Source organism: Primulina huaijiensis, chromosome 13, assembly GCF_012295235.1.
Source record: "Primulina huaijiensis isolate GDHJ02 chromosome 13, ASM1229523v2, whole genome shotgun sequence".
NCBI classification, from domain to species: Eukaryota; Viridiplantae; Streptophyta; class Magnoliopsida; order Lamiales; family Gesneriaceae; genus Primulina; species Primulina huaijiensis.
In genome coordinates, this window is record NC_133318.1 from 3,011,732 (window position 1) to 3,026,110 (window position 14,379).

At 34.6% G+C, this 14,379-nt stretch overlaps 1 protein-coding gene and 1 long non-coding RNA gene across 3 annotated transcripts; one reads left to right on the forward strand and one right to left on the reverse strand.

The window, feature by feature from the left end:
• Positions 1 to 2,496: 2,496 nt before the first annotated feature.
• LOC140991521 (zinc finger CCCH domain-containing protein 67-like) lies at positions 2,497 to 7,557 on the reverse strand. 2 transcript variants are annotated; one of them, XM_073461510.1, is made up of 6 exons: positions 6,832 to 7,556; positions 5,816 to 5,881; positions 5,339 to 5,458; positions 4,719 to 4,991; positions 3,039 to 3,317; positions 2,497 to 2,849 (listed from the first exon to the last, which is right to left on the reverse strand). In XM_073461510.1, the coding sequence occupies exons 1-6, from the start codon at positions 7,453 to 7,455 to the stop codon at positions 2,667 to 2,669; spliced, it is 1,545 nt and encodes a 514-aa protein (XP_073317611.1). In that variant the 5' UTR covers positions 7,456 to 7,556; the 3' UTR covers positions 2,497 to 2,666. The 2 variants fall into 2 exon arrangements, with proteins under 2 accessions (XP_073317611.1, XP_073317612.1); XM_073461511.1 differs by lacking the exon at positions 5,816 to 5,881 and having other exon boundaries at positions 6,832 to 7,557.
• A 2,424-nt stretch (positions 7,558 to 9,981) lies between these two features.
• Positions 9,982 to 13,517, forward strand: LOC140956394 (uncharacterized). Its single transcript, XR_012171452.1, has 3 exons — positions 9,982 to 10,270; positions 10,874 to 12,344; positions 13,187 to 13,517. It is a non-coding gene; the product is annotated as an uncharacterized lncRNA (long non-coding RNA).
• The last annotated feature ends 862 nt before the right edge of the window (positions 13,518 to 14,379 follow it).

Below are 14,379 nucleotides of genomic sequence, written 5' to 3' on the forward strand. Positions count from 1 at the left end.
TTGGTCAACAAAAGTATGTGGAAACATTTGTGCACGTTATGAATTACAGACTTTGTTGAAAAATGAAGCAGAGGTGAAAACGCGTATTAAGAGAGTACGTCTTCAATTTGAAAACACAGTAAGTGAGTTGTACACCACAAAATATTATAGTGGAATTCTTTTCATCTTGCTTGTAAACCCTAATAATTTTTAGGAGTTTTTCATATAAATCCCAGTGTCAAGTTTATTCTTTATTTTCATATTTATTATCTCAAATTACCGCACGTGGGACCAATACTCTAGACATAGATTTTGTCGATCCATTTTTTACATTTAGTGAAACATGTATTTTCGGTCATCCCTTCTTCGAGTTTTCTCTCATCTAATAGCATTTGAGTGCTTAGTTCTATAATATTTGTGAGGTGTTTATTCTCCTGTATTAAGAGAGTACGTCTTCAATTTGAAAACACAGTGAGTGAGTTGTACAACACAAAATATTATAGTGGAATTCTTTTCATCTTGCTTGTAAACCCTAAAAATTTTTAGGAGTTTTTCATATAAATCCCAGTGTCAAGTTTATTCTTTATTTTCATATTTATTATCTCAAATTATCGCACGTGGGACCAATATTCTAGACATAGATTTTGTCGATCCATTTTTTACATTTAGTGAAACATGTATTTTCGGTCATCCCTTCTTCGAGTTTTCTCTCATCTAATAGCATTTGAGTGCTTAGTTCTATAATATTTGTGAGGTGTTTATTCTCCTGTATTAAGAGAGTACGTCTTCAATTTGAAAACACAGTGAGTGAGTTGTACAACACAAAATATTATAGTGGAATTCTTTTCATCTTGCTCGTAAACCCTAATAATTTTTAGGAGTTTTTCATATAAATCTCGGTGTCCAGTTTATTCTTTATTTTCATATTTATTATCTCAAATTACCACGCGTGGGACCAATACTCTAGACATAGATTTTGTCGATCCATTTTTTATATTTAGTGAAACATGTATTTTCGGTCATCCCTTCTTCGAGTTTTCTCTCATCTAATAGCATTTGAGTGCTTAGTTCTATAATATTTGTGAGGTGTTTGTTCTCCTGTATTAAGAGAGTACGTCTTCAATTTGAAAACAGTGTGAGTGAGTTGTACACCACAAAATATTATAGTGGAATTCTTTTCATCTTGCTCATAAACCCTAATAATTTTTAGGAGTTTTCATATAAATCTCGGTGTCCAGTTTATTCTTTATTTTCATATTTATTATCTCAAATTATCGCACGTGGGACCAATACTCTAGACATAGATTTTGTCGATCCATTTTTTATATTTAGTGAAACATGTATTTTCGGTCAAAATATTGTTAAACCATTCTCTCGATTTAAATATGTTTAATCATGTTTTTTTTAGAAGAGAAATTTGTAAAATATACGGAGTATGGAGTAAATATAATCCATCCAAGTTCCAAAATTCCAAATGTTGAAAGTGCATGTTCAACCTAGATTTTTTTTATTATACTAATATATTAAATGAGAAAAACTTATAATAAAAAAATAAAGAGTAGGTTTCTTGTGAGACGGTCTCACGAATCTTTATCTATTAGACGTGTCAACCCTATCGATATTCATAATAAAAAGTGATACTCTTAGCATAAAAAGTAATATTTTTTTATGAATGACCCAAATAAGAGATATGTCTCACAAAATACGACCTGTGAGGCCGTCTCACACAAGTTTTTGCTAAAAATAAAACCTATTGGTCAATATGTTTTTTTAAGGTGGCTATAATTTCTTTTTCTTATTATTATTATTATTTAATTTTTCTAATTTTATTTTTAATATTTTCGTGTAAAATTATATAAAAACGTTATAGCTTAGATCCAACATTTGTTGCTCATGAATAAAAAAAGAGCAAGTCTCTTATGAGATGGTTTCAAGAATTTTTATCTGTGAGATGGGTCAATCCTACCGATATTCACAATAAAAAGTAATATTCTTAACATAAAAAATAATACTACCCATATAAAAGATTCGACCTACGAAATTGATCTGTGAGATCGTCTCATAAGAGTTTTTGTGGTAAAAAAAAAAAAAATGAGGTGATGGCAAATTAAAGTCACGAGAGATGTTGGGAGACAAAGGTATTAGGACATCCGCAATGGTGGGTTGTTATAACACCCACTAACTCATCAAAAATCGTGAGATCCACTACCACATACTTATTATAATAATATATTTCTTTCCCTCACATTTCTTTTAACATTAAAACTCATTATTTATGAATCTCATTGTCAACTCAATCATCTTAAAAATTTTAATATTAAATAAATATGTTTTACAAAATTTAAATAATTATTATTCTAATTTTTAAAAATAATCTTACTTTTTAATAAAATAATTTTATTAATTTTAAAAAATAATATTATTGCCCCTTACCAGAGAATTTTACAGCACATTGGTAAGAAAGAGGATACGAATGGGCGTCAACTTAACTATGTTAGAAGGAAAAGAACATCGAAAGAGTCCCTCACATACCCGCTTGCGCTTTCATTAACACGACTAAAATAAATATTATGTCTAAGTCTAAAAATTTGAGTTCAGATCCATAACGAAGTCCAGAAGAAGTTTAAATCCTGATGACTACCAGAAAACTTCGGAACATTTCTTATGCTAATATTAGGTAGCTACGTTCAAGATCTGCTTTCATTTCCTTGCCTAAACTTTGCAGCTCCATCAACATTTCTCAAGTCACCAAAAGGTTTCTGATCAAAAGGACGCGGAAACGTTCCAGGATTCAACGGGTGATCATATCTACAAGCCGGTCCATACTTACAGATGCCATAGCGATGATAGTGTGTACATATGGGCTGATCCTGCATTATCGAGAACATAGTTATAAAACATTTGACACGTACTATCTGGTCAATAATTTAATGCTTTAACCTTGAGTCTTCCAAGTCCAATACATGTTAAGAAAATAATTTAACAGATAAGAGAAATAAAAGTTTGCAAACACCTTAAAAGCGGCGGGCAGACAATAAACTATTACAATGCAAACTTACAGGTCTAAGGGGCAGGCCTTTATCATTGAGAACATATGAGTTTGCCTTTGCTTTTGATGTACGATTCTTCGGGTGGTGATATTTGCAACTAGACTTGTATTTGCAGTCTCCAGTTTTCAAGAAGTAACTGCATTCAGGTTCACCCGGTCGTTCTGGATATTCATCAACTATGAAATCATGTTGTCGTTGCATGGGGAAGTTCAACTCAGTGGGCAGATTGTTTATGACAAAAGCTGGAGGTGTAGGTAGGCTCCTCTCAGATGTTGGGTAAGCAGCAGCCTCAAATAGATCAAAACAAAGGAAGGAACGGATAAGAAACAATGAGCATATATCTTATAGACACGGAAGATTTTGATACCCAAAATAAATAAATTTATAAGCTAGCTAGTTAGCCTGGAAAACAGAGTCGATATGAACAAGAATAGTGAGCATTATACATATCAAAATGTCATCTTCAGAATGACAATCGAACCTCCATCGTACAATTACCATATTGGGGTAACATAGCACCACACTTCGTAGTTAGTCCAGCAACATCATTAAGACAATTTATCTACAAAAATGAGGTGAATATTTTACTTTTTCTTTGACTAAGAATTGGTCTGAAAGAGGCACGCAGCGTTCAGTGTAGACTTGAAAAATCTTTGGCAAGTTTCTCTCCATGAAAACATATAATAGATATCTCTCAAGATGTGGCACGCTGACAAATCATTTTAACTTTTGCTGTATTGCATATAATAACAAATTAAATCATTTAAGGAGCCAAGACAATTTTTAAAAGAATACTTGAGGCATTTAAAATAAGTTCCAACTCATGCTAGAACTCGTCTCATTCTTTTGAGTCGAAGAGCAGCCTCAAAGCTTTAATTATGAAGCTTTTGCTAACAAGTTTCACATTTACAATTTTATGTGTAAGTTATAAAACAAGCCTTCAAACGGAGCAAAAAATATGAAGGAAATGGTATTAAACAGAATCATCAATGACAAATATTAAACCAAATCTTCATCGATAATACTACAGTACAGAAAATTACTCAAGAATTTAAATTACTCGATCAAACTATAGATTTGAAATTTAAACAATCCTGGGATATTTAAAGAATCATCTATGCTTACCACCAGACAAAAAAAATTGAATAGAATTGGGCCTACATTAACAGTGATTGGTGGTTCAACAATTCCTTGTCTTCCTCTTTTATGTTCATACAAACAACCAATAGTAAATGATTTTTTTTAAAAAAAAACAGTGGCATCCCCTCCTAGCACTCCAAAACATAGAACAGAGATGAGGGGCAAAGGAAAAAACACAAATCGTAAGGAAAATATATTATCCCCAACCACATGTCCATTGAAATCAGGACAAGATAGGATTGATTTGGAATCTATTACAAATTCAGATCTGAGTAAATGCTTCAGCAGGTGGATAAAAAGTAATGGACAAGTGACAACCATCTATAATATTCCACAGATTATTCAATGTTAGAGAAAAATGCTGTAATTTTAAAAATCAATCAGACATACAGATAGAAGAAAGCTATCCGTTAACACCCAAGGAGTGAAATTTTGATTAATCTCTAAAACATCTTTTACATGAATAACAAACCTAATTCATAACAAAAGAAGAACAAAGAAAACAGTGGTCCATACAAAGATGTGAATACTCAAAAAGTAATACATTACCTGATACCCATTCCATTCAGAATTCGTAGTAGGGGCGCCTTGGTGGTTCAGAGGATAAGGAAGAAACGGAGATGCCTCATTGTAGGTCCTTGGAGAAGACCACGAGGAGACAGAAGATGTGGAAATATGCTGTGATGGAAGAGATCCACCATTGCTAAATCCAGAAGGTGAGTCACCTACTGTCACGGCTGTAGGTTCTGGATGATGAAACCTGCAAGTTGGCCCATATTTACAGGACCCAGTGCGCAAGTAGTATGGACACTCCTTTTCTCCCTGCATGAAAGAAAACAATTACTATTTTGGACACGCCAAAGATACAAAACATTGAATTGTCACTTATATAAGATCAAAACTATGTGCAATTTTAATAGGTGGATTATTTGTACCAAGTGTCTGATTCCGTGAAATAGATAGCTAAAATTCTACTGTTCCCATTTCTAAGTATCAGGGGGAAAATGACATCTAAATAATTTTGCCAATCAAAACTAATTAGTTTATCTCAAGTCAATGAAGATCATTTAAAAATCTAAATTAACCCAAAGGCTGCGTAGGAGGAAAAATGAACAGCGCATTCATTAGAAAAACATCAGTTTCAAATTACGAGAATGAGAGAGCTATACCAGTCGAATCGGCAGTCCTAAAAAGTTTAACTCCGGAGTATGGGACATGGAGGTTCGGTCTGTGCCGTGAACGTATTTGCAATCTTTTCCATATTTGCATCCTCCTTCAGACATGTAATACTGCAAAGAATTAAAGTACACTTTTGCCTCAGACAAACAAAAATACATAAGCAGTCAAGCTGGAATGGCATGTCACCAGAAACACCAGCCATTAACATGCTAAAAATATCAAGGGTAATGGTTATCAGGAAAGGGTATATTGATATGATTCAGAAATTAGCAAACCAATAAATAACAAGGGACACTGTAAGGATCAGGAATTAAGGGACATCTAGCATTCTTATCCCATGACGTATCAAGGAGAAATTGCAGTAAGAAAATCAAAATTGAGGTCTTTCCTAGTGCCAACAAAATCATATGCTTTGAAGAAATGGATCGCTCTATGACCAAGAAAAAAAAATATCGTTGACAATAAACCTTGCATTCTATCTGTCCTTCCCTCTCAGAATTTTCTTCCCTGGTATTCACTCTCTCTTTAATGCCCTGCATTATCAAATCATTAAGAGAAAAGAAAATCAACAAGTGAAAGTAATAACCTCCAGTACCTCGAAGGATTTGAGACAGACAAACAATTAACACTGAATAATGAAGCTGGGACAAAGTCCATCTACAACAATGATATTTAACTTTCTTTATCAGTAAGAAAACCCTAGTGTAGAGGGAGAAGAATTTCAAGTTAGCACATGCTATGCATAAATGAGTGCGTTAGAACCCGATCTTCACACTACTAACCAAGTTTTGAAATTACAAAGAAATTTGCAACAGGAAAAAAACGGCACAGGCTACTGCAGCATGCACATCATTACAAATTTACAAGTAGCTAAAATATTCACAGTATGATTTCCTCTATATGATTGACCAAACTCACAAATGACTAATAAAACTTCAACCATCTCAAACTCAAAAGACATAACTAGCTATGCTGCTATACCCAATATCATAAGACAAAAGGGTAAGTAAGAGAAACATTATAATTATAATCAAAATCAAAGAGGGTCATGCCATCGCTTTCAATAGCAGAAAGAAACATTGTTATTGGGCGACCATTCACCAGCTATAAATATATATAACCCAAAACGAAATAACAATACAGATGCAAATTACTGATGAACATATCCATCCAGCTACATATATATATACAACTCAAATGGGAATAACACTATAGATGCAAAGTACTGATGAACATATCAATCCCATAAAACAATATTCTACAATAATCAAGTTCTTCTGAACAAGTGTGCCATCATATGCCATTCCCTAGCAAAAATATAAATTAAGTGCTACCAAGTAGATTCCAATTACTCAATCTCATAAAATGCACCAACCATAAGCAACAATCAAATAAACAACAACCAAGATCCACATATTTCTTCTCGATCTACATATTTCTTCTCTTCCGCACGCAATCACAGACATTCTGTTAGAAAACTGACCTGATTCCTTCTCCTCGGAGGGTGATTAAACTTGCAATTTGATCCAAACTTACAGGACCAGTATTTCATGTAATACACACAATCCTCCGCATCAGGTCTAATTGGATAGGTAACATACCTCCGACCACCACTTAAATTATTATATCTCGCTCCCCTCAACGGACTCGCTTCCGGTAAATGTAAATCAGCATTCTCCTCATCACCCTCATCGTCCCCATTTTCTTCCTCACTAATCTCCTTTTCCTGTTCATCCTTTTCTTCGTCAGCATACTCCCTCTCCTCTATTTTCACATCATTCTCCTCCCACCCTCCAACGTGTTGCAATTTCTCAAGGCCCGCCTCGATTTCGGCCTGCTCAATCGTCAGCTGACGCACCTGCCTTTCAATGGAATCAAGCAATTGCGCCTCCGCGTCGCTATCAGCATCGTCCATCACCTCCACCATGCCCTTCGTTGGTGAATCATTGTCCCCATCAGGGGAAATTTTCGGCGACTCGGAACGCTTAACCTCAACATCCAATAGATGGGAGGCAACCGGATCCGACAGGTCCTTATCAGGGATCAAAAGCCCTAACCCTAACTTTTCAATTGGGGGTTCTTCGGAGGTTGATGATGAATCAGCCATGGTGGTCCCTCAACATTAGAACCCCAAAAAAAACCCTAATTTAACCTTTCCACAACTTTCCAAGTGTTTGTTGAAAGGTCAGATTGGAACGAGTTTGGTGTGACAATCGACTCATTAAAAGGTTTTTTTTTAAAAAAAAAAACAATAAGATTTTCAAATCTAAATTTCAATTTTTTTTTGCATAAATATATACTTTTATAANATATATTTTGTCATTTTACAATTATTTTTTTATAACGATGAAATCCACGATTTCGTACTTACTAAATCCTGAATTAACACGGTATTCTATAATTATTTTTAACATCTTTTACTTTCTTCTATTCACTTTCCATTATATCACTATGATTCTGTGTGAATAGTGCGAATGGTGTATATGGTTTTGGTAAAAATAGAGAACGTGTATGTTTAGCCAAATGACAAATATCACGATCAAATGAACCAAGTTGTTTATTATTGANTTTTATAATGATGAAATCCACGATTTCGTATTTACTCAATCCTGAATTAACACGGTATTCTATAATTATTTTCAACATCTCTTACTTTCTTCTATCAACTTTCCATTATATCACTATGATTCTATGTGAATAGTGCGAATGGTGTATATGGTTTTGGTAAAAATAGAGAACGTGTATATTTAGCCAAATGACAAATATCACGATCAAATAAACCAAATTGTTTATTATTGAATAAAGAAGAAAACAATCATCTTAAATACAAAAAAACTGAGATGACCCAATCGATGATGCCATAACATTTTTCTTGTATGTCAAGGAAAGAACAAGAAAAACAGAATTATGGATAATATCCTTTGATAGACGAATGTTACCAAAACCAACTACTTGAGTCAAAGATTCATTTGCAATTTTTACAAAGGTGGGACTCGAATAAGTAGTAATGGTGCAAAAAAATAAAAGAGAAAGGAAGTGGGTGTCATGTCGTCTGAAGCACCAGAATCAACAATCCAATATCCAACATACTTTGAGGAAAAGGCCGAAAAAGTCATACCAGATTGGGTCATCAAGCATGAATGAAATGAGAGTTTTTTGCAGGATTGAGGACATCTAACAGAGGAATTGTCAATACTGTTCATTCTGCTCAATTTTATCATTGGTGAATGGTTTTGACATGCCAGATTGTCCAGGAACATCCTAGGCGATTTGAGGCTGAACCACATGTGCATCGTCTTGCTTTCGGGGATGCCAGTTTGTGGGCTTGCCATGAATCTCCCAACACTTATCTTTCATATGGCATCGGCGCTTACAGTGCTCACGTCGTGGTCTTTTGTAAGGGCATTGAGCAGGGGTTGTGAAGCCCAAGAAACCACTTGCATGCAACCTATTAAATAAGACTTTTTGGACCCAAAATTTGCCCCCTTTAATGCATAATAGACCCAAAAATCGATCACCACTACTAAGATGGAATGACTTGATTACCAAGATTCAACATTTGATTACAGTTGCAAGAGTGAACTATTTAAGGCAAGTTAGGGCAGCTCGAGAATGCAAGCCTCCCTATAAATATCCTACACCCTTCACTCGAAATTAACGCTCTCACAAGCATCAAATTTTCGATATTATTCCTCCACGAGTGCTTTCACTTTTCGAGATTTCTTAGTGCAAAAGTCGAGTTTTTGAACTTCGCATTGGGCGATTTTTTTCCTGTTAAAATGATGTTGCGTTTTGAAGTGTTGTTGTGTAATTCTGCTTCTGTTTTCGAATTTTTCTAATAATACTAAAGGTAAGAGGTAAGTGAGTTTATATGATATATATATTTTTTATAAGTAGACCTATCTATGTTTTAAACAATGATGTTTTTGTTTTAAAAATTCGATCGTACATTATGTTACCTCTGATTTATATGTGTTTCATTCAGTCCCTTCGATTCATTCGATATGCTTGAAATTTTGAAAGGGCACTAAAAATTCGATCGTACATTATGTTACCTCTGATTTATATGTGTTTCATTCAGTCCTTCGATTCATCGATATGCTTGAAATTTTGAAAGGGCACTGTTATGATTTGATTTTGAAATTAAAAATTATATGATAAGATATGGACCTCTACGGTGGGAATCAAATCATAATTTATTACCCTCTATAGTGGGTATAAAACCGTAATATATGGCTCCCTTTGGTGGCTATAAAATCGATATAATAGCCACCAAAGGGAGCCATATGACATGTAGCATCCACAATTATGTATATATGTATTTTCTGTTATTCGGGTGTACGAACGTCTCTCACCTACCGTGTGTTTTCCCAAACGCTCACCCATTACTTTCCTCATCAAATAAGAACAAAGATGAAACAGAGGATGATGAAGAAGACATATTTTAGGGCTGGTGATGAAGTTATCGCTTCCGTACTTATGTTTCGCATTGTAAAGACAATTCTATTTTATATAATAGACTGGCTTTTGTCATTTGATATACTACGAGACTTATTGTTACATTATTAAATTGTTAAACAATTTAGATGCTACATCGCAATCTCGGGACGTGACAGTGGGTGACATCTTGCGAGTGACAAGGGCAGAGACATCAGGGGCAGAGCATTGGGATGATGTATCATCAGAAAGCATCACCTTTCTATGCATTTCCTCACACCTAACATCAGCAAACATATCTTCAGGCAAGGGAAATGGATCACGAGCAACCACTCGGCCACGAACATCATCAGGTTGTTGTTGAGGCCCGCTAGAAAGTCGAAGACTCGTTCTTTGTCCCGAGACTGTCGGACCTTGATACAACAGGTGGAATACAATCTTGAATCCTCGAAGAACAAGTCTAATTCCTGCAAAAGATCCTGTAGGTCAGAGAAGTATTGGGTGACAGAATTCTCCCCCTGCTTGATGTCTTTTAGTTTTTTGTCCGAAGTTCAAAGAATTGAGATGATTTTCCAATCTGAATACATTTTTCGAGTTGTGTCCCATATTTCTTGTGACACCCGAAAATTAAATGAAAAATCCACTTAGACCACATGAAATTATCTTGGTGCTAGATTGTACATATTAAATTTAATTGATTGTTAAATTAACAAATTTTAATGATATTTTCGATTTAGCTATGATTTTTCAGACATGATGGTTTTGAAATGGTTTTCCGAAGGAAGTTTCTCTAAGACAGAAGAAGTTTATTTTTTATCTTATATAATTATATATTTGTGTATATATACATATATACACTATATTATTAAGTGTGAGAACTTATATATACGTGTGTGTGTGTGTGTGTGAGAGAAACTAAGTGATAAATTTGTTTAGGCCACCATGGTGTCTAAGTTTTTCTTGAAAGAGATCGATTTTCAATAATGATGTCGGGAATTAAATGTCGATTTAACACATTTGAATCTGAAATTTTTAATAAAAGCCTACCCATCCTCGTAACTCACAGTTTCAATTTGACTCTTAAATAGATAAAGAAGCCTTGTTGGAGAAGAACAGTTCTCGCCCAAAACCTTAGTGGATTGTCTTGAATGGACCATCTGCGGCCCGTTCTGTTAATGAGGTGGGAGAGTCTCTTTGGGCCAATAAAATCGGCGCAAGTAATAGGCTTTGTTCTACAGCCCATTATGACATTCTGCGTAACTAACAACCAATTCAGTTAGAGAAGAAAAAAAAAAGAAAGAGAAGTCCAACATATACAGCAGAAGATATCATCCAAAGTCGTGTGGTGGATCAAATTCTTGAAAATTCTGAAACTGAAAGTGAAAGGAGCTCCACTCTCTTCTGTCAAGATTTGCAGAAAGTAATAGAAGAAATTAGTTTTATGAAAACAGATGTGATGGACATTAAGGAAACTGAAGGGATAAATATTAAGCAGCAGCCAAAAGAAAGAGTTGCGACTTCTGGCTCTTCGTTAAGATGTGCATCTAATACTGTGATGGGATTAGATAAAGATTGGATTCAAAGGATGGAAACACTCACCGGAGATGAATCAAATCTCCATATTCTGTCGGTTGTTGGGATGGGTGGCATCAGCAAGACTACCCTGGCCAGAAATGTTTTCGACAGTCTTTCGATTGTGCACCACTTTGATCTTCATGCTTGGGTTAGAATATCCCAACAATATAATGTGCACAAAATCTATTAATTTCCACATCGACTCGAGTTGACATGCTTTTACAAGCTGGAGCTGATTCATTGGTCCATTAACAACAGTTTGATAGAAGATATTTCATTGTAATGGATGACATATAAAGTACCGAGGTTTCGGATGGCAAAAAGAGGTTCTTTCCGGATAATAATAATGGCAGTCGAGTCCTGGTAACTACAAGACTATCCAAATGTGGCTGATAATTTTCAGTTTTGTACCCCTCCTCAGCTATATTTTCTAGACAAGGATAACAGTTGGACTTTGTTTTGTGACAAGGTGTTTGGACAAGATAGTTTCCCCCCCTCCGAATTAAAGGAATTAAGAAAGACGATTGTAAGAAATTGTAGAGGACTTTCTTTAGAAATTGTTGCTATTGGTGGATTTCTTTCAAAGGCAAGCGAAAAAGTGGAAGATTGGGAGTATGTTGCTAATGATACGTTCACAACAATGAATATGGGAGGCGTTGAACAATGTTTCAAGATATTATCTCTAAGTTATAAGTATTTACCCGTTCATTTTAGACCATGTTTTCTATATTTGGCGATATTTGCAGAAGACTCTGAATTAGCATTTCAAGGCTAGTTAAAGTGTTGGTTCTGGAGGAGATTCTTTAACCGATAGGATCTGGAAGTTTGGATGAATTTGCAGAGGATAATCTAAAATATGTATTAGATAGAAATCTCATTCTGGTTAGTGATTACGGGTCGAACAACAAAGTCAAAATTTGCACCATCCATGATCTCGTAAGAGACCTATGCCTCAGGGAAGCTCAAAAGGAGAAATTTCTCTTTGTAAGTACGCATACCCTCAAAAATCATCCCCATGCTCAAAAAAATTAAAAAAATCATCATCTGAAGCAACATTTATAAGTGTCGTCTTATTATTCGTCAAAGCTCGAAGAAAGAGGAATGCCAACAGGTCTTTTATGCCATGAACTCGGCATCATGTACACACTCATTGATATGTAAAACATTCAAATTCACATTTTCACAGCTGGATAATAGTTTTAGACCACTAAGATTACTCAACATGGATTATATATGCTCCTACGTAGAAATTCTATGACTAGTAGACTCTAGATACATTGCTTTCAAGGTTCAATTGTTTTCATTTCTGTTGAATCCTTTAGAATCTCTGTCCCTACTCTGGAATTTGCAGACCGTTAACATTGATGATACTTCGAGTAACGTGCCAATTGAATAACCGGTTGAGATATGAAACATGCCACAACTCAGGCACCTAAAAAAGGAAGGAGGCTTTTGTTTGCTTGATCCTCCGAGCAATTTTTTGTTTTTAACAATTTATGAACGCTATATAAAATAACAAATTTCAGGTGTGCAGATGAGGCTATTTATAGAATGAAAAAGGCCTTGCATGGTTTGAAACAAGCACCAAGGTCCTGATATAGTAGAATTGAAACACACTTGGTGAATTAGGCTTTGAAAAAAGCCTGAGTGAATCCATGTTATACATTAAGAAGGTTGATGAAGAAATATTTGTGGTATCTTTGTATGTTGATGATCTACTTATCACATGAAGTAACAATGCATTGATTGAAAAGTTCAAAGATGAGATGAAAAATGAATTTGAAATGATAGATCTTGGGAGAATGACATTCTTCCTTGGAATGCAGGTGTGTCAAAAGCGAATGAAATATTTTTGTGCCAACATAAATATGCAAGGGAAGTTCTCAAAAATTTTTATCATGGAAGAGTGCAAGCCAACAGAAACTCCAATGAACCAAAAGGGGAAGTTTTGCAAAGAAGATGGAGCTGGAAAAGTGGATAAAAGATTGTACAGAAGTCTGATACGCAACCTCATGTTTCAAACTTCAACCAGGCTAGATATAATGCACGTTGTAAGTTTGTTATCAATGTATATGCACTGTGCTAGTGAAATTCATTTTCAAGTAGCGAAAAGAATTCTTCGATATATTAAGGTCACAATTGATTATGGAGTAAAGTTCAGCGAAGTTAAAAACTTTTGTCTTCATGGATATTCCGATAGTGATTGGGCTGGATGTGCTAATGATATGAGAAGCACCTCAGGTTACTATTTTAGCTCTGGTTCTAGAAATTTTTCATGGTGCAGTAAGAAGCAAGAAGTTATAGTGCAATTCACTGCAGAAGCAGAATATGTGGCTGCTTGTGCTGCTGTGAATCAAGCACTTTTGGTCAAGAAAATTATGACTGATTTGAATATGGAACAACAAGAAGGCACAAAATTACATGTGGACAACCAAGCTGCAATTTCTATTGTAAATAATCCAGTGTTCGATGGCAAAACAAAACACTTACCAAAATAAAGTTTTAACTTATAAGAGAAGTGCAAAAAGGAGGACAAATGCAAATAATCTACTGTAAAACAGAAGATCAAAGCTCTAACATTTTGACAGAGGCCCTTCCAAAAGTTAGATTTGAGTGCTGAAACCCAATGCAAATCAGATTGGATAAAACACCTGCCTATATAAAAGAGTCCATATTGACAATTATGAATGACAGTCAAAATTTCATAATCATCATCTGTCAAAATTTCATAATTTAATTATTAAGAATGTGAATCAACTATCAAGTATAATTTCATAATTTAATTATTAATTAATGTTTCTTTATTCTTTCGTCAAAATTTCATAATCATCCGTCAGAAATGTAATAATTTAATTAATGTTTGAGAACAACTAGGATACTCTTATTGCCTTTTGTTGAGCCTGTTCAGCGTTACAATTGTGAGATTATAGTGCATATTATAAATTATGTGTAGAATGATTTATTTAGATTGTGGCAACATATAAATAATATTTGATGTTTGTGAAAATCCGTCGTTAAA

Coding starts and splice junctions, on each gene's coding strand:
- LOC140991521 (XM_073461510.1), bottom strand. CDS start 7,455: ATGGCTGATTCATCATCAACCTCCGAAGAACCCCCAATTGAAAAGTTA. Junction 5,882..6,831: donor CTCCGAGGAGAAGGAATCAG/GTCAGTTTTCTA, acceptor TTGATAATGCAG/GGCATTAAAGAGAGAGTGAA. Junction 2,850..3,038: donor AAGGCCTGCCCCTTAGACCT/GTAAGTTTGCAT, acceptor TCGATAATGCAG/GATCAGCCCATATGTACACA.